Below are 21022 nucleotides of genomic sequence, written 5' to 3' on the forward strand. Positions count from 1 at the left end.
AGGGCGTGGGAGTGCACATTTCTGCAAAGGTGTTTCCATTTGCATCTACCGCCGATCTTACGCAGACGCGGCCGCTTGTGCAGCTCCCTCCTGCTCCCCAGCGCCCTGAGAGCCACATCCCAGGTTCCAGTTCAGTATCATCGGTGGGAAGGGAACACATTCCTCCCGCTTACTTAAGAGCTTCACCGTTACTTTACCACAGAAGACAGTTACAGACAGTCATGCCCTTTCTAAAGGCACTTAAATGACCAGGATACCGCTGAATATGGGCAACAGTGAAAACAACAGACACTGTTACCTAACACGGATGGCCTGCCTGTCATCACACCATATCCTGGTTTTTAGTTTGAAGATCTGCAAATAAACCTTGCAAGGGTAGCGTTCATCAAGTGCAGAGGTACAGGAAAATATCATTAAAGTTCTTTTCTGTAAAAACGTACCTACCTGAGCTTGAAAGGAATTCATGTGCCAAACTATTTTATATTAAATATTTTAAAAGAAAAAAAATTAATCACATTTCCTAACTTCATTTTTTATTTATTGTTATTTCCAAAGCAGATACGCTATGATGAGATATTTTTAAAAATACAATTATCTATCCTCAAAACCCTGGTTATGCAGGAGACTAGAAATCTCTTGTCAGAAGACTTTTTATCAACCAGTAAAGTATAAAGATCAACCTGTACTCCACTCCACCAAAAAGTTCAAGTGATATTATGTCTTTACAAAACCTTATTTTTCAAGGAATGTCTTGCAAAGAAGCAGCTTTTATAATTAGGAAGTAAATCAAAAGAATACATTAATGTCTTGTGTTTGCCTGATAATAAACTGAGAAAACTCACAAAACGAATTATTGATAGATTTTTTTTTTTTTCTTTAACCAAAATAAAAGTAGGCTTTAGATTCACCTGGTAAGGCCTTACTTGGGCAGTGCACCAATACAATTCACTGAACTATATGCTTTCTATAGAATTAGGAATTAAACAAACCCCTTTTAGAGACTGACCTGAGATGACATTTAATGCTGAAACCAAAATAAATAACCTAGCAAGAACAAAATTTTTAAGATTTCAATCATTTCAACTTTGGAGATATTTGTTCACCAAAATTAATCAACATTTCTAAAATAGTTTAATACAAAATTATAAAAGAAAAGTGCATTAAAAGCAGAACCTTTAAACTCTGGCGCAATTACAATTATTCTGAATAACAGACTGCAGCCAGGTATACACACTGACATCCAAGAAAAACCTCAGGATATACAAGTCCAGCATCACAAGAATAAGTCAAATAAGGCTTTTTTTTTTTTCTCCCTTAAAAAAATATACAATACATAAAGCAGTTTGAAAAAAAAAAAGTAATATTATTTAACAGTTTTCTGACTTAAATATTTTCACATAACAAAAGGTTTTATATCACTATCAATATTACTTATATACATATGCCAGAAGTGTGAACAACAACAAAAAATCAAAAGATGCCCCTTCAAAAAATAACAGTGAAATGTCTCTTTCTTCAGGAATCTGAAATGAGCTCCTCTCTTAATATACAAAGTCCACACAATATTTATATAATAAAACTGCTCTCTTCTGAAACCAGCGAGGCAATGAGAGAGAAAATAAAGGCGATTATTTTTCAGGAAAAACAAAAACAAAAAACCAACCCCAGCTTTATGTCACAATGACAAGGATATCCATTTATTAATAAAACGAATACAATACTGATCTGAAGTGCTCGTTGGGAGGTAAAAACTCTGTCGCTCTCTCTGTAACTGGGACTAGTGCTTATTTACAAAATATACTGTTCGGCCACACAGAGGCCCATATATCTGTATATGTACATATGTATTTATATACAGAACATATAAATAATTTCAAAGGAGAGATTCACATGAAGTAAAGAAGTTTCCATCTTTGGAATGCTGTGGGAACGACACACACTCTGCCCCAGGGTGGGGAAGGATTTGGTTTGGGACATGTTCAACGTGGCACCATTGATGATACTAAAGAATTCCCTGAAATAAAAAATACACCTGCTTATGCACGAAGAGAAAACCATGGGGCTCGTACAGGTTCTTACCCTCAAAGTACAAATACGCTCTTAATTACTGAGGCGGACAGGGCTGCAGTCCCTTTGTTCCCAGGAGACCATTCTGTGATTTCTGACCTGCAGCGCATGGCTTGTGCTTTCTGTGGCAGCCGACCCGTGTACCCGAGTATCAGCTCGGGCAGCGCGCGTGGCATCAGCCCGCGCGGACAGCCGGATCCTCACCTGTGTGTCAGGCTTGCTCTACTCCCCGGGTGCACGCCCCCGACGCTGCATTCCTGTCACTAATGATTAGATATTTGTAATGGAGAGAGAACTGGTCCAGCCACCTCTCAAGGTACTAGTTATATTAACTTATGGTAGACTAAAAGTTAGAGTCAATTTCTACTAATTTCAAAATTCACAGAGAAGAAGATGGAAAAAACTTCCCTGCGTGTTGTAACATTTTTTCCGAACTTCATGCACCTATCTTATGTTTGTTTCATGAGCTATGCTTCTTATAACAGAAAGCATGAAGGAAAACCTATCTGGGTTTTTCCACGTTAACTTGTGTCTTTGCTAATACAAAGAAATCACACTACAATGAGAGTAAGATCCAGTTAATTTCTTTTTAACTAGACGCACTGGCCACGGAGTAGGTGAGACTGCTGATGTAGTACCTGAGTTCAGTGATTTGCAGATGAACGACAGCAACGTGCTTCCATCTTTCCCAGCTTTCTTCCTGAAGTCTCTGAAAGTCAATGATTCTTTAGATAATTTTATAGCTAAAAATTTTATAGCTATTGTGGTAACATTTTTAACACTTCAGGCTTCGAAACAGAAATCCCAAGTGTTTTGTTCTTCTCCACACTTCGTTCTGGAAATGTCCTCAGGGTCAGGCTGCGTCAGAACACGTTGGCCAGGGTCTGCCACTCGCTCGCGGGTTCGGGCACCACCTCGTCCAGGTGGAGAACACGGCTCAGCACCTCCCCTCCGTGCTCCTGGGCGCTGCCGGGCTCCTGCAAGGTTCCTGCCATGGTGATAAAGAAAGAGTCCCAGACATTCACTCGCACAAAATGATTCACATTTAAATAAGGACAACTTAAACGGAGACAAGAAATTCCTAAGTTGATTTGTTTTCCTTCCTGGTGAAAAAAGAGCCATCTGAGCTGCAGGTTTCATAATTCCGTCGGTGACGGCAATTACTGTTACTTGAATATGAACGCACACAGCGCTTGTTCCCTATGCTCATAAAGGCTATGTTAATATGACATCCTTGATGAGCGATTACTAATTAATACTAGTGATAACGACAGGCACAATTTTTCTAACAGAAAGTAAAGCACAAAGCACTAGCGTGTAGATGTTAGAACTTCCTCTTCCTCAAAAACTGCACAACATGAAGGGTCCTACCCCCGTGGCTCCCGGAAAGCCCTGGGCACCACTCCCGCCACGCTCAGGCCGTCCAACTCCCCTCGTGGTCACAGCACCCAGAGCAGCAGAGTGAGCCCGAGACGCAGGCTGTAACCCTCCCAGACTTGTCGGAGACACTCCGCGGGCTGCGTTCCATGCCCCCCGCCAAGCCCCCCGCCCCTGCCTGTCTCCCTAAAGGGCGCGGGCATTCCTGGACAACACGGGAAGCAAGGCGGACAGAGGGACGCCCCCGCCCTGCCGGCACCAATGCCGGGGAGTCAGCTCGGGGACACGGAGACCCGTCTGCAGAGCCACAGGGCACAGACTCGCCCGACCCGGACCCTGAGCCTGAGCCTGAGGCGGGGACGCGGGGCCAACCCCGCGGGGCGCAGCACACAGAGCGCCGCGCACCCTGCGGCCAGGACACCTCACCCGCGTAGCTGTGGGCCCGCTTCATGTGCAGCTTCATGTTGCTCTTCTGCGTGAAGCCCATGACGCAGTAGTTGCACCGGTAGGGCCGCTCCCCCGTGTGCTTCTTCATGTGCACCTGCAGCGCGCTCTTCTGGTTGAAGGCCTTCTCGCAGAGGGTGCAGTGGAACGGCCGCTCCCCTGGGGACAGACAGCACGGTCAGCGTCCCTGACAGACGGCGCTCGACGAGCACACACAGCACACAGTAACTCCGAAGAAGGGATGCGAGTTCCACAACAGGCTGAGGACGTTCCTCGCTCAGGATGCTAACCCGCAGGGTTCCAGCAAGGCCACTCCATGGGGAGCCACGAAAGACACCGTGATCAAAAGCTACGGAAAGTCCTAGAAGCACCCAGAAATAAAGGTAGAGCACATGTGGCTCAAACAAAACGTTTCTAATCCATTTTGAGCAGAAAAGCAAAAACACATTAAGGACACGGGAAGATCAAATCCAATTGACTAAAAGCATGATTTACACAGTATGTTTCAAATGGTACTTAATTGCTTTCAAGCTGATGTGGAAACTGACAAATGGAGGGAAAAGTTGCCAAGCGTGGCTTCTGCTGGGAGCCTGCCCAGGTGAGTGCCTGCCCTACGGCCACACTGCGGAGCCCGGCCCTCCCCACGCGGCATCTCTCTCTGCTTCCACCCCCTGCGGCCCTGGCAGTCCTGCCACCCCTTGCTGTCACGCACCCACTTCCAAGTCCCAGGGACCGGGTCCCTTCCTGCCCCAGGGCCTGGCACAGACTTTCCCCTTGGCCTAGAAGGTTCTTTCCCACTGCTCTGCCTGGCTGCCTCTTGGGGTCACGTGCCAGCACCCCCAGGACTGCCCCGGGAGCACCTGGTCCTCAGCCCCCAGGTGTCCCTCCACAGCCGACGACAAAGGAGGTCTTCCTGCAGCTCGCCTAGGGCAGGCAGAGTCCTAAAAATGGCCCCCCAAGGTCTCCTGCCCTGAACCCTGGGGCTGGGACTATGATGACGTCATGCCTGAGAAAAAAGAACGGCCACAGAGGAACCAGGTCGCTAGTCAGATGACTGGGGGTGACCAAAAGGGAGATTACCCTGCGGGCCCACTCTAATCACACCGCCCTTAGAAGCTGGGATTCTCTGGAGACCGAAGGGGAAGTTGAAGACATCAGGAGCTGGAGTGAGGACAGGGCACCCACGTGAGCAGGGACGTGGCCCCAGTGACAGCCACAAGGTGCCCACTTTACACACACGCCAAACCCTTCACATGCATCTACGCCATTAAAAACGGCAGTCATTTCTCTTAATTACGCTTTTGAATGAATGCATTATGAAGTAACAGCACGGCTGTTTTTCACTCAAGAGCTACTTGCTGGACACCCGGTGGGCACTGGGTCTGCGCTGACAGGCAAGGGGCATCCCTGAGGACGCACGGCCCGCGGGCCGGGAAGGGCTGCCGGGCACCTGCTGACCACACAGGAGGCCCTCACGCCAGCCGGGGCACCAGCGGGGCAGGGCCTCTCGGGAGGAGGCATCCGTGTGAAGGTGGGTCAGAGACAGCCGGCAAAGGGACAGAAGGGCCGGGAAGACGATGACCCGCCAGGGAGCACCGGGAAAAGGGTGGGCGCCAGACAGAGAGCTGGATGGGGGGAGAGACCTGCCCGTGGCCGGGGGGCCTCAGGGGCTCAGGGAGGCCTGGCGGGCTCTGCCGGGGGTGCTCAGGGGGAGCCTCCGAGGGCTCTGGCCCGGCTGCAGGGTGAACAGAGGCCTGGAGGGGCGCGGGGAAGACCAGCGAGGGTGGGAGGCCGAGCCCGTGGTCCCGAGGAGACGGAGGGGCAGAGGGAGGAGGAAGCCCGGGGGCCGCGGGGGACCCCGAGGCGGGGCGCGGGTGCCACGGTCCCCGCGGGGGCAGCCGAGGCCACGAGAGGCGGTGCGCGCGCGTCAGAGGGCACAGAGGCGGGCCAGGAGGCAGAGCGGGGCGGGGCCTGCCCCTTCGTGTTGTCGTCTTCCCTAAGGTAAACGTGACAGACAGGCGGTGACAGGAAAAGCCAGGAAAGGAGGCTCTGAAGATACGCGAGGGAGACGGGCCGGGAAGGTGCGCTGGCCCGAGAGCCTCTCTTTCCTGCGCTCGCCACGCCAACACAACAGCTTGTGCCTGAAGAAGTTGGCTGCGTGATAAACTGACGCACGATTAGGAAAAAAACTGAACAAGCAGCCCCTGCTTCACAAGTAACGTGCTGCGTCATAAATGAATATCTACACACCGCATCTTATCTTCTCACCAACCAGCGGCTTGCGGCAAAGACTGCTAAACCAGGGTCCCGCCGCGTGGTCACCTGTGTGGATGCGGCTGTGTCGCTCCAGCTGGCTTGGTTTGGCAAACGCCTTCTCACAAGTGTCACATTTGAACACCCTCGGCTTCTGAGAGCTCAAGGAAGGACCGGCTTGATGTGTCTGCATGTGCTCCTGGTAAAGACAAACGCACACGTGAAGAATACTGAAGATCACGACAGAACTGTACAGACTGGAAACAGGAGAGGAAAAACCAGTGCAGGAAGGCCCGTCAGTGGGAGGAGGACCACAGGCTCGCCTCCAGTCAGGACCCTCGTGGGCGTTCCTGGAGCAGAGTCCGAGGTGGTACCCAGTGGATGGGAGGCCGGGCCTGCGGCTTGCCAGGGAGACCCAGGCTCCCCCCGAGCCCCTGGGCTGCGTCTGGGCGGGGCGGTGTCTCGGCCTCCCTCCCTGTCGGCCACCATGACAGCTGTTAGAGGACCCGGTGGGTATTCTGCAGGATGTCCCTCAACTGAGAGGTGTCTGACGTTTTCCTCATCACCAGACCAGGGCTGTGGGCTGTGGGCCACGGGGAGTACCGTGCCGTTTCCATCCCACACTACCATCACTGCTGGCGCCGACTCTGATCACGCAGCTAGCGTCTGTCAGGTTCCTCCAGGGAAGGGCGGCCATTTTTACCCCCTCCCATCACGTGCCCTTGCTGCCGCTCGCCCCTAAGGAGCGGGGCCACCCCCTCTTGGGGGCAGCGTCCACAGGGGCTACTCGGGATTCTTCCGCACGGGAGACTAGCGTGCTCAGTCGGTCACGTTCCCACCAGTAACGACCCGTGGGGGTTTTGCACTGTGGGCTATAATCCAAGTCTACTTTGTTTTCTCGCCCCGGCTGTTCCAGCTTTGGCCCCTAGGAACTCTTTCAGTTGCCCCCGTGTCCCCCTGACACGATCCCGTCATATACTGCGTGTGGGTGTGATGGGGACTTCCTTATTTTCTGGCACAATGTAATTTTTAAAAAATTCCAGATTTCTGAAGGTCATCAAGAGAAAGTAACTTATAGGTATTAAAATGCCAGATTTAGTATTTCAAACTGTATAACACACCACTTTAGATGTTTATGGAAAAGTTATGTCGTATATAGTAACATATATGATTTTAAACATCTTAAATTTTCTTTAACCATTTTTATTCTTTTCCCTCTTTAAAAGGATTTATTCTCTATCAGGCTGTAACATTAGTATAGTTATAATTTCTGCACTGTCTACTAAGAGCTAAGTGCAGTGCTTAAGTACTTTATATTCCTCAAAATAACCATAAAATGTAAGTATTAACATCCTTATTTTATAAAGTAGGAAACTGAAGCTGTAGATGTTACATGACCTGACCAGGAGCACAGAGGTTCTAAGCGACAGAGTCAAATTCACACAGAGGTCGGACGGGGTTGGGGGTCCCTCAGTCATAAGTAGCACTCGCCAACCTCGCCAAGCTCGGGCTGCAGCCTCTGCAAGAAGACTCCAATTGACAGTCAGTGTTTTGCTTTTAAAAAAGAACACGGAGTCCTCTTTTCAGAACACATTAATACTGGGGTTTCTCATCTCAGAAAACAGTAGAAAAAGAGGTGAGAGGTGCAGGCAGATGTAGGCCTAGAGAACAGAAACTCAGTTTACTGACTGCCTGCCTCCTCTAAAGGCCCTGAAAAAGCACGTGCGGGATTCACTGTGCAATCAGGCGTCACAGGATTCTCATGCTTTTGGTAACTAAGCAGCAGCAGAGGAGGGGCTCTGGCCCAGAAGTCACAGGCCGGGACACTCCCCCTGACCAGTGGCCCTGGAAGTCACATCACAGTACCCTTCCTCATTCTTTCCTCTACCGCGTGGACGTCCCAGAGTGGGACCCTCAGGTTGCCTCCAATGACTGGCAGCTACGAACAACGCTGACCTAACCCTGAGCTTGGGCGGGCATATATGCCTTTGTGCCGGCTCTCGCGGTGGGAGCCGCTATCGCTTGGTTAGGTATCGCCTAATTCCCCTGTAGGACGCCAGACCAATTCTGCAGCCTTGCCAGCCATCACGGAAGTTCCTGCTTCCGCAGAGCCCTGCTCACAGGTGCCGACAGAGCTCTCATACGTGTCCCCGCGATGGGAGAAATGGCATCTCAAGGTGATCTGTAAATATGTTCCCCTCCACGGGCCTTTCCTCGAAAAGAGATGGGAACCGTGTCGCCCACTAGGAAGAGTCCTGACCCCACTGAGTCCTAAGCCCGTGCAGCGCCTCTGACCTTACGCGAAGAGCAGCGACGCTGGCGGGAGGGCGGCGGGGGCGTACCTTGAGGTGCGTGGCGCGCTTGAAGGCCTTCCTGCACACGGGGCAGACGTGGATGCGCTCCCGGCCGTGCAGCTCCCTGCTGTGGTGCAGCAGCAGGGCGGCCGAGGCGAAGGTGCGGCCACACTCCAGGCACTGGTGCAGCCGGCCCTCCTTCCCGGGCTGCCCACCCTGGGCCCGGCTAGGGGACGCGGCCGCCACCTGGAGCGGGTCAGAAATCCCGGCTTGAGGGGACCAGGCACTCCCGCCCCGAACCCAGCCCCCGAGCTCGGCTGTCATCTGTGGGAGGCGGCCGGCCTCTCGGCCTCCCGCGGGAGCCGCTGCAACGGGCGGCTCAGGCGCGCCTCAAGCGCACTGACTGGGCAGGCTCCAGGGAGCGGAGCGCGGCACCGGCTGGGAGCCCAGCCGCAGACCCGGCCCCCAAGTCACTGCCGTGGCCGCTGCGGGCGAGCTCCTCACCCCTCATCTTTACTTCTCTGAAAGCTTCCAGGAGTTTTTAGGCCTTTATATGTGGAACTCTATCATTTACTAAGTGTTCTGTCCACCCTCACCCCCGCTGCCAAACTGCGTTTAAGAAAAAGGACTAGTCAAAGGACAAATAGGTCATGTACACACACGTGAATGTGTATACTATGAAAAAGTATAGCAAGACTTGAAAGAATCAGCAAAGGTATTACAGGAAATCCTACAAAAAGAACAAAGGCAAGTAAATGGCCACGTGCAATCTGATCAGTGGGCAAATAAAGAAGATAGTGATAAATTTAAAACTAGATTTCCGCATTATTGGAAAATCATGGAACCAACGAGAGCCAGTGTTAGCCCCCCACCCCCGGGTCCTCCCTGCTCAGCACCTGTCTCCCTCGGGAGACACACCTCCTCAGGCTGGCCCCGAGCCCGGCCATGCAGGACTCCCCAGGACCCTCCACCCATCCCTTCTGAAGCTACATTTTTTGAAAACTATGAGAGATTGTGGATAAAACGTGTGCAGTACCTGATAGGTGATTTCTTCACAGGCTGCCGACGGCTGTGGAGTGGGGCTCACCAGAATGACCTGGGGCGAGCCCGCACCCCCAGGGCCCGAGAGAGCGGGGTCCGTGAGCAAGGCTGGGAACTGCTGACCCTGGCAGAGGTGATTACTGCTTTAGAAGTTGCAACATGATCAAATCCAGTCGTAATTTAAAAGATCTCTTATGGTGCAGTAACTTCGGAAAACAAGCTGGCAGGTCCTCAAACGCTAACCACAGAATCACCATATGACTCAGCAATTCCGCTCAGAGAAACGAAAACCTACATCCACTTGAAACCTTGTACAGGAATGTCCACAGCAGCACTATTCACAACAACCCAAACGGGCAGAGAACCCGGATATCCATGAACTGATGAACGGACAGACAAAGTGTGGTACAGCTATACAGTGGAACAGTATTCATCAATAAAACAGAATGATGACAACACGGCTACAGTGTGTGCAAGCCAGTGCAGGAGGCCAGTCACAAGGACCAGAGTCTTATGATTCCATTTATGGGAAGTGCCCAGAATAGGCAAATCTACAGACAGAGAGTGGATCAGGGGTTGCCAGGGGCTGGGGGAGACGTGCAGGGGTGGGGTGGATCTGGGGTCGAGGGAGGGACTTGGGGAGTGACTGCTAACTGCTAATGGGACAAGGGTTCTTCTCAGGTGATGAACTGTTCTAAAATTAGATATGGTGATGGTTGTACAGCTCTGCAAATATACTGAAGACCATTAAATTGCACACTTTAAATACATGGGTGAACTTTACGATATATAAATTATATCTCAGTAACCTTGTAAAAAAATATATATATAAAGAACATTTGTTTAAAAATAGACATACAGTTTTGCTATACCATACAAAACTGCTTTGAGTCTTATTGCCACGCCAGCACACCTTTATCAACTGACTGTGAATCTGAGACAGAGAGAGAGAATGGATGTGGTGAGGGTGATGCAGGGGGTGAGTGCAGAGACCATGTTCAACCTAAAGGAACCAACACTGTACTGCAAATGCTGGCTCCATGCTAAGAATACAACGTGAACTGCGACAATTAGAGCTGATTCTAAGCGTAGTTCACACACCATCAAAACACTCACTCCAAACCATGAATATGAAGCCTCCCCATCCATGCACAATGCTAAAGGGGTAAGGGGTCACGCGACCATAAAGAACATGGCCCATGTCGTTGGGACCCGCAGCTGAAGGTGACGGCTGCTGCCTCGTGTCCTCACGGGACTGACACAAGCTGAGCTCCAATGGGGAAGACAAAGAGCTGAGGAGCAGGCGGGGAGATGGAAAACAGGGCGAGATGGCACTGCGAACGCTCCCTCCATCAGAGAACCTCAGGTGCGCTTCTGACTGGAAAGACACTACCCAAGGCAGATGGGGAAACAAAGGCAACGGGGTAGAATATGGGGTATATGGGGCAGAAAATAAATTTACAAAGTCATCTAGAGTCTAGAAAAAAGAGAGCTTAAATTAAGATTCTTTACTTTCCATAGGCAATTTTTTTAAAAGTGAAATAATATTTTAGGTATCTCCATCCATCAGTCCAATTTTCTTACACAAACGTGGGATGGACTGAAAAGTTCCTATGTACCCTAATAAAGCATCATGTCCACTACCCCCCTTACATAGGGGAGTTAGTTGAATATTGCTACCTTCAAATAGCAGTTACTGTTGCACTTTTATGTGTCTGTGGCTGGCTTTGGCCCCCACTCTGATTAGACAGTTGGTACCCAGTATTGGTACCCAATTTTGAAAAATTAATCAAATTTGTCAATCAAAATTAATAAATTCACATTTCCTTATTTTATTAATCAAGAACAAATACAACTGCTGGCCAGAAATTCTGATACAACTGAATCAGTGCTGGCTCAATAAATTCATATATTCCCAACTAAAGCTAAGACATTTGAGACTATTAGCTCATACAGGTTTATCAAGGGGAAATTACAATTCCTTTTTGTTTTGAAACGACAACACTGTAGAAGAGATCAGCAGTTGTCAGGGGAAGGGGAAGAAGATGTGGCTAAAAGGGCAACCTGAGGGATCCTTGTGGGGATGGGCGTGTTCTGCGTCCTGACTCTGCCAACAACAACACCTGGAGGGTGCGGTGCCCTGGTCTTACAAGATGCTACCACTGGGGAAACTGGGTAGGGGGTCCATGGGATCTGTATCATTTCTTATCATTGCCTGAGAATCCACAATTATCTCAAAATAAAAAAGCTTAATTTAAAAAAAATCCTGAATACGATGTGATTTACTAGCTTACAGTTGGTGTTTCAAAGGCTAATATTAAGTATTCTTAATGCAAATGCCCTGATTCAAAAATCAAGTGCCTAATAAAATAAATGCTCAACAATTAGCTATACTTACAGAAATGATGACCTGAATCCGCTAAAATGGCATCATCTAGAAGTCACTTATTTTTGGTTTGCATTATTACTTGCAGTCTGTTTCTTCGCTATATTTCATTTACACTGAGGTGGAAATTGTAATAATTCTCATTCCCTAAGTGCACAAGAATTTTGTAGACCCCTGAGCACTGGCTGAGAGGAGCAGGGTTCCCCCTCAACTGCTCAGGGGGCCCAGGCTGCAGAGTCAAAATCGCCTGGGAAGGAGCGTTCTGGTCGGCCGGGACAGAAGCCCCTCATGTGCAGTGTCCCACGTGTTCCCTGGGGAAAGGGCCGGGCATGCTTGCAGGGGACCTCACAGGGCGTGAGCCCAGAGCGAGCAGAGGACACATCACTGTTCTACAAAGGGAAAGAGCGAGGACCTAGAAGAGCTAACCCATCTTCCCGCAGTCAAAACAGCCAGCACGCACCTGTGGCAGGATCAGAAGAGACCCTGCTCTGGATGCCACAGCCGTCAGCGTTTCCCTGCACAGTGAGAGCCCAGAGCGGAGACGAAGCTCCAGCCAGGAGAGCAGGTGAGCGTCTACTCCGCTGCCCAGCCTGCCTCTTCACAGCCAGGGACACGCACAGCGAGACACATGCACAGCCAGTGGCACGCACAGCCAGGGACACGCACAGCCAGGGGCACGCACAGCTGGGCACACGCACAGCTGGCAACATGCACAGCCAGGGACACGCACAGCTGGGCACACGCATAGCCGGCGACATGCACAGCCAGGGACACGCACAGCCGGGCACACGCACAGCCGGGCACCCGCACAGCCAGACACACGCACAGCCAGCGACACGCACAGCCGGGCACATGCACAGCCAGGGACACGCACAGCAAGACACATGCACAGCCAGTGACATGCACAGCCAGCGACACGCACAGCCAGGCACATGCACAGCCAGGGACACGCACAGCTGGGCACACGCACAGCCGGGCACACGCACAGCCAGCGACACGCACAGCCGGGCACATGCACAGCCAGGGACACGCACAGCCGGGCACACACACAGCCAGCGACATGCACAGCGAGACACGCACAGCCGGTAACACGCACAGCCAGGGACACGCACAGACAGGCACACGCACAGACAGGGACCAGCAGACAGGTCTGCTGTCGAAACTCTGACAGCACTTTACTAGAGGGATTCGTCACTGTAATTAATCATCCTTTCTCATGAGTTTTCTAATTAAACTCTGAAAGGTTTTTCGGCATCTTAAGCTCAATGCGTTATCTAAAATGTACACCCTTCTATCCAGCACATCTACTGCAGGGATTCATCTAAGAACATAAGTGATAAAGAGCATACGAATTTCCACCCTACTAATAACAAAACCCTGGATGCAACGTAGTGCCCCTCAGTAAACTCATCTATAAGACGAACGGTGGTACAGTCATTACAAATGTCTGCACTGCTAAAATCATTGATGGGAAGATATTCACAATATAATTAACGAGAGGGGGAAAAGTTACACTACACGATATACACGTGAGCTCGTTTCTGTAAAAGTTAGAAAATACGCATCTGTACGTATGCACAGAAAGGTTTAGGAGGGTATGCACACTCAGAAACGTTAAGTGGAGTTCCATTTGGGTAGTGGATTTTTTTAAAATGCTTTTCTGTATTGTCTGCATTTTCTTGTACTCCCCACTTTGCATTTAACCAATTACTTTTAAATTTAATCAAAAAAAAAAAACACTTCAGCTTTGAAAGAGCGTATTCAGAACACACACTCAGGAAAGTGATAAGTAAAGTTCCCCGGGACGACCCCGTGGGGCGGGGGGAACACAGGAACCCACCTGAGAAGCGATGTTCAGCGTGACCGTGTCCAGCCCCCCGGAGAGCAAACCCTGAGTGTCAGCCAGGGTCAGCGTGACGCTGGCCTCTCCCCCCACTCCCGATGAGGACATGACCAGGTTCTGGGCAGATGTGGCAGACGGGGACATGGGTGTTGTCAAAGGCAGGCTTCCAGCTGTGGCATTAAGTTCTACAGAAAAGGCAAAACGGGAAAGTAGGTAAGTCCAATGTTATTCGCACAGGAAGACAGTTTTCATAAAGGAACAAATCTGTCATAATCGGCATTCACATTGCCTAAGCTTGTGAAAGTGCATCAAGGAAATCACAGTATCTTTGATTCCAACGTTATGGCAAGGCTTTTGTAAATATCTACATGTCCTTACACGTAAATGTACTCTGCTTCTGAAGTGTAAACAGAGAAAAAGCCCTAAAAGAGAGTGAAAAAGTGACCCTAAGGCCCAGTCACCGCTGCCAGTGCAGAAGGAGACTCAGACAAGAATTTCCAGGACACTGTCCTCATCCAGGACCAGAGACCAGCCTGGAGAGAGGAATGAAACGGGACCCACTGAGCGACGACCAGCTCCACAGTGAAACATCTGACAACTCTGCTTACGTTCACCTATTCTGAAACACAGGCAATCAAAATCAACCTCATGCAATCCTTTAAATACTAATCTATCCTGCAGGACACCTTAATTTTCTTTGGAGAACAAAACAAAACACTATAATATTTTCCCCTTGTAGCTAATGATATAACAGAAAGGAAGACATCTGGGACAGATTGGGCAAAGAAAGGAAGGCCTTCTCTTCCACAAAACTGAAACTCATGCACCTACTGGCAAACGAAATGGGCTTAGCATGGTATTATCAAAGTCCTGTGGCGGGCACCAACAAAACACAATTTTTTTAAGTTTTTACTTGTAAGCATAACACACATGCACATGCACGTGTACACACACACACACACACACACACACACACACACACTCCTCACAAGCTGTCCTTCCATTCATCTAGCAAACGTGACTTATCACCCACTTGCGTCAGCCACCGTGCCAGGTGCTAGCGACCCCAAGATGACACCTGAAGCAGAAATTCCGAACACTAGTCCCTAATTAGGTCTGAACACAAAACACCACGAGACTCCCGCGGTCCTCTGCTGAGACCTGGGTCTGCCCAAGTCGGGCACAGGGAACCAGGCTACTTACTTGTAACTGGCGTCCTCCACAGATCCACACTCCCGGAGTCCCACACTGTGCTGCACACACCTGGAACCTTCAAAAGCAGTACAACCATTAGGAGGCTGGGAGTCTCCGCTCTGAAGCAGCCACGCGGCTCCCGAGAACCTCGCCAGCCCCCCCTCGCTCGCGTCTGCACAGCGCGCGTGCCCGGCCGCCAGGACGGGAGGGGAGTGTGGATCTGCAGAGGTACCCGGGCCACCTCCTCACCAGGCATCCCCTCCACACACCCGAACTCTCGCAAACGCATGCAGGTGTGACTCTATCGGGAGGGGTGAAGATGAACAAGAAGGACCCTGCAGGACCTGGCGAGGAGCAGCTACACGAGCTGCCGTCCAATCAGAATCCCTAAGGAGAGGATGGGGTCGGCCGGAAGGGCGTCGGGCTGAGAGAAGCGCGGTGGTGTGAGGGCCACACTGGCAAAGAGCACAGCCACAAGCTGGCAGGGCTCACCCCGGAGGAGCCCCCAGGACTCCAGACCTCAGCACAACTCCTGCAACTAAGGAGCCGCAGATCTTCTCCCCTTCCAACCAGTGAACTACGTCCGACGTTCCGAGGATGGTTAAGGTAGTGGAAGGTTCCAGGACGTGCAGCACACGGAATGCAGAGAAAACAGAAGCCTGCGAGTTCACTAACTAAGGGGAACCCTGACACAAAGTTCAGAGAAAAGATTGAACAACTTCACGGGAGGCCAGAGCTCATATTTCAACTCAAACAGCGTGGTGAAGCAACCTTTAATACTGTTCTTAATTCAAGAGACTTCCCACAAGAAGGATGATCCTAGTTCAGGCAGAACTAGTCTCAACATGGTTGAAAAGAACCTGTGTTTAAAAATTTTCTTACGCATGCAATTAAATGATTAAAATAATTAAAAACTAATTATATTTAATATAGAGCTCTTAGCCATATGAAAGTATTTGCTTAAAGCTCTAGAAACCATAATTTAAAATTCAAATTAAATACTCTTAACAGGAAAATTAAGATTCAATACTGAAGTAAAGACTGTAGACTCTTACTTTTAGTTCCCACTTATTTTTTCTTATTTCTTCTATTCCCCTAGGACACATCACAGCCATCTAAGCCCTACTTCACTTCATGACTCTAACTCAAAAAGAGTAACCTTTAAAGGATTAACAAGTTCTGTACTTTCATCAAACCCACTCTGTTTTCAGTCTTTGTTGGGATAAGTTTTCATAGCCTCTAAGAAAACTTAACGATAATTTTGGAGGGTTTCATAACAAGTTGACAAGGTGCGAGATCATTTTTTTCTTGAGATTAACAAAAAAGTGGTGAGAGGAGGCAGGGAGTCGGGAACGGGAAACATGCCCTGACTGGCCTCACCCCCAGGCAGAGTGGGAAGAGCGTCTGATTTTAAAGTGCATCCACAGGTGGGGACCGTTAACATTTCTGAGCTGTTGGGAAATAAGTAATTGATTGTACTTAAATCTAGGAGAAATGGAGGCCAAAATAACCTCACAAAGAACTAGCAAACAAAAAATTGATCTTTTCTCTCACTGAAAGCAGAACTCAATTTATTCATCAAAATTATCTTAAAAAGGGACTCAGATGACAATGAAAACACAGCGACCCAAAACCTATGGGATGCAGCAAAAGCAGTTCCAAGAGGGAAGTCTGTAGCAATACAATCCTACCTCAAGAAACAAGAAACATCTCAAACAAACAACCTAACCTTACACCTAAAGCAATTAGAGAAAGAAGAACAAAAAACCCCCAAAGTTAGCAGAAGGAAAGAAATCATAAAGATTAGATCAGAAATAAACGAAAAAGAAATCAAGGAAACAATAGCAAAGATCAATAAAACTAAAAGCTGATTCTTTGAGAAGATAAACAAAATTGATAAACCATCAGCCAGACTCATCAAGAAAAAAAGGGAGAAGACTCAAATCAACAGAATTAGAAAAGAAAAAGGAGAAGTAACAACTGACACTGCAGAAAAACAAAGGATCATGAGAGATTACTACAAGCAACTCTATGCCAATAAAATGGACAACCTGGAAGAAATGCACACATTCTTAGAAAAGCACAACCTTCCAAGACTGAACCAGGAAGAAATAGAAAATATAAACAGACCAATCACAAGCATTGAAATTGAGACTGTGATTAAAAATCTTCCAGCAAACAAAAGCCCAGGACCAGATGGCTTCACAGGCGAATTCTACCAAACATTTAGAGAAGAGTTAACACCTATCCTTCTCAAACTCTTCCAAAATATAGCAGAGGGAGGAACACTCCCTAACTCACTCTATGAGGCCACCATCACCCTGATACCAAAACCACACAAAGATGTCACAAAGAAAGAAAACTACAGGCCGATATCACTGATGAACACAGATGCAAAAATATTCCACAAAATACTAGCAAACAGAATCCAACAGCACACTAAAAGGATCATACACCATGATCAAGTGGGGTTTATCCCAGCAATGCAAGGATTCTTCGATATACGCAAATCAATCAATGTGATACACCATATTAACAAATTGAAGGAGAAAAACCATATTATCATCTCAATAGATGCAGAAAAAACTTTCGACAAAATTCAACACCCATTTATGATAAAACTTCTCCAGAAAGTAGGCATAGAGGGAACTTACCTCAACATAATAAAGGCCGTGTATGACAAACCCACAGCCAACATCATTCTTAATGGTGAAAAACTGAAACCATCTCCACTGAGATCAGGAACAAGACAAGGTTGCCCACCCTCACCACTATTATTCAACATAGTTTTGGAAGTTTTAGCCACAGACATCAGAGATGAAAAAGAAATAAAAGGAATCCAAATTGGAAAAGAAGAAGTAACGCTGTCACTGTTTGCAGATGACATGATACTATACACAGAGAATCCTAAAGATGCTACCAGAAAACTACTAGAGCTAATCAATGAATTTGGTAAAGTAGCAGGATACAAAATTAATGCACAGAAATCTCTTGCATTCCTACACACCAATGATGAAAAATCTGAAAGAGAAATTAAGGAAACACTCCCATTTACCACTGCCACAAAAAGAATAAAACACCTAGGAATAAACCTACCCAAGGAGACAAAAGACCTGTATGCAGAAAACTATAAGACACTGATGAAAGAAATTAAAGATGATACAAACAGATGGAGAGATATACCATGTTCTTGGATGGGAAGAATCAACATTGTGAAAATGACTATACTACCCAAAGCAATCTACAGATTCAGTGCAATCCCTATCAAACTACCGATGGCATTTTTCACAGAACTAGAACAAAAAACTGCACAATTTGTATGGAAGCACAAAAGACCCCAAAGAGCCAAAGCAATCTTGAGAAAGAAAAACGGAGCTGGAGGAATCAGGCTCCCTGACTTCAGAATATACTACAAAGCTACAGTAATCAAGACAGTATGGCACTGGCACCAAAACAGAAATACAGATCAGTGGAACAGGATAGGAAGCCCAGAGATAAACCCACGCACATATGGTCACTTTACCTTTGATAAAGGAGGCAAGAATATACAATGGAGAAAAGACAGCCTCTTCAATAAGTGGTGCTGGGAAAACTGGACAGCTACATGTAAAAGAGTGAAATTAGAACACTCCCTAACACCATACACAAAAATAAACTCAAAATGGATTAAAGACCTAAACATAAGGCCAGACACTATAAAACTCTTAGAGGAAAACCTAGGCAGAACACTCTATGACATAAATCACAGCAAGATCCTTATTGACCCACCTCCTAGAGAAATGGAAATAAAAACAAAAATAAACAAATGGGACCTAATGAAACTTCAAAGCTTTTGCACAGCAAAGGAAACCATAAACAAGATGAAAAGACAACCCTCAGAATGGGAGAAAATATTTGCAAATGAAGCAACTGACAAAGGACTAATCTCCAAAATTTACAAGCAGCTCATGCAGCTCAATATCAAAAAAACAAACAACCCAATCCAAAAAATGGGCAGAAGACCTAAATAGACATTTCTTCAAAGATATACAGACAGCTAACAAACACATGAAAGAATGCTCAACATCACTAATCATTAGAGAAATGCAAATCAAAACTATAATGAGGTATCACCTCACACCAGTCAGAATGGCCATCATGAAAAAATCTACAAACAGTATGGAGGTTCCTTAAAAAAATAAAAATAGAACTACCATATGACCCAGCAATCCCACTACTGGGCATATACCCTGAGAAAACCATAATTCAAAAAAAGTCATGTACCACAATGTTCACTGCAGCTCTATTTACAACAGCCAGGACATGGAAGCAACCTAAGTGTCCATCGACAGATGAATGGATAAAGATGTGGCACATACATATAATGGAATATTACTCAGCCATAAAAAGAAACGAAATTGAGTTATTTGTAGTGAGGTGGATGGACCCAGACATCCACAGACAGACCTCTGTCTGTCACAGAGAGTGAAGTAAGTCAGAAAGAGAAAAAATACCGTATGCTAATACATATATATGGAATCTTAAAAAAAAAAAAAAAAGGTTCTGAAGAACCTAGGGGCAGGACAGGAATAAAGATGCAGATGTAGAGAATGGACCTGAGGACACGGGGAGGAGGGAAGGGTAAGCTGGGACGAAGTGAGAGAGTGGCATGGACATATACACACTACCATATGTAAAACAGCTAGCTAGTGGAAGCAGCCACATAGCACAGGGAGATCAGCTTGGTGCTTTGTGACCACCTAGAGGGGTGGGATAGGGAGGGTGGGAGGGAGACGCAAGAGGGAGGAGGTATGGGGATATATGTATATGTATAGCTGACTCACTCTGTTATACAGCAGAAACTAACACACCATTGTAAAGCAATTATACTCCAATAAAGATGTTTAAAAATAAATAAATAAATAAATAAATAAATAAAGTATTCCAAAATCAAAAAAACAGAGGGACTCAGGTAAGAACAAAAAGACAATGTTAAATTCCTTAAAAAGCTGTGCTAAATTTCAAGCCTCTACTACTAATAACTTTCTGCCTCTGAAAGGGTACTTACAGCATACTTGCCCATTTTCTAGGAAAGCCCTTTGTCATGGGTGTTACCTGGATCGGATCTGGAAATGGCCTTCAAACCCGTATCACACACCTGACCAAAAGCACATGCTCTCGTTCTGGATGTGAAATTCTGACTCATCGGGGCACATCGATTTATTTGTAAATCCCTAAATGGTAACAGCCTACTTCCAACTAAGGCACAAAGAGCGCAAAAGCTGCCCTAGAAGCTGCAGCCCCCCACATCCTGCTCACACAGAGAGTTAACGACGACAACCACGCGCACAGTCACCATGCTCTGATCAAGGGCCTGCAACATGGCTTTTACCGGGTGACACTGAAAGTTTGTATTTTGGTGCTCATCTTAGAAGAGGCATGTTCAATCTCAAAGTCATTTCAATTTCAGTTCTTATTGGTGTGGCCTGAAGCTCAGCCTGGGGCTGACTGATTCTAAGATAAATGTTGCCCATTAAGATGCAATCTCTTGACAATAGGATATAGATGAAATCAGCTACTTAATTATAACTAGCACTAGTGGAATACGCAAACCTCTCTAAAAACATCTGCCTAGAGTCAAGGACCGAGTGGTTCAGTGTATGAAGAACGGTTTCCTATATTCAGGGTTATTCAAAGACCCCAAAGGTATCTGAGATTGTAATACAACTGAGTTGCTTATATAAAATTAATCCTGTATTTATAATAACTGATACTACATTATTAAACACATGTTCTTTAATTATGAGCACATCTTTTATTTTCTAATATCATCAAACTCCTGAAAAAAAAATTTTTTAATAAGGTACCAAATTAAGCTAAAGTGGCATCAAAAAAGAAAAGAAGAGAAAAGTTCTCAGCTGGCTCTACAACAATAAGTCTAAAGAGAAAAAAAAATTACATCAGAAGAAAGGGGCATGCGTGTTGTTTTTAAAGAAACATCAGTGCATGGCATACAGGAGCCCTGTACACAACTGACCGCTCTTCCCCTGCCTGTGAGACCATCACTCTGTATCTGTGGAGGCAGATGTACAAGGTGGAACACCTAATGTCTGACTCACAGAAGACAGAGGTTTTACGAAATGC

At 47.2% G+C, this 21022-nt stretch overlaps 1 protein-coding gene across 16 annotated transcripts in view; it reads right to left on the reverse strand.

Annotated features, from left to right (window-relative positions):
* Window positions 1–522: 522 nt before the first annotated feature.
* Window positions 523–21022, reverse strand: part of ZNF236 (zinc finger protein 236) — a 98971-nt gene continuing 78471 nt past the window's right edge. For 10 of the 16 annotated variants that reach the window (XM_057526174.1, XM_057526170.1, XM_057526166.1 and 7 more), the window contains 6 exons: window positions 13703–13890; window positions 9472–9600; window positions 8484–8681; window positions 6157–6340; window positions 3871–4047; window positions 523–3055 (listed from right to left, as the gene is read on the reverse strand). In XM_057526174.1, coding sequence (XP_057382157.1) covers window positions 2931–3055; window positions 3871–4047; window positions 6157–6340; window positions 8484–8681; window positions 9472–9600; window positions 13703–13890 — 1001 coding nt within the window. In that variant the 3' untranslated portion in view covers window positions 523–2930. Of the gene's footprint in view, window positions 3056–3870; window positions 4048–6156; window positions 6341–8483; window positions 8682–9471; window positions 9888–13702; window positions 13891–14908; window positions 14976–21022 lie in introns of those variants that run through there. The other 6 variants (XM_057526165.1, XM_057526171.1, XM_057526173.1 and 3 more) reach the window with 6 other exon arrangements.

The sequence above is a fragment of the Balaenoptera acutorostrata genome, chromosome 13, assembly GCF_949987535.1.
Source record: "Balaenoptera acutorostrata chromosome 13, mBalAcu1.1, whole genome shotgun sequence".
NCBI lineage: Eukaryota > Metazoa > Chordata > Mammalia > Artiodactyla > Balaenopteridae > Balaenoptera > Balaenoptera acutorostrata.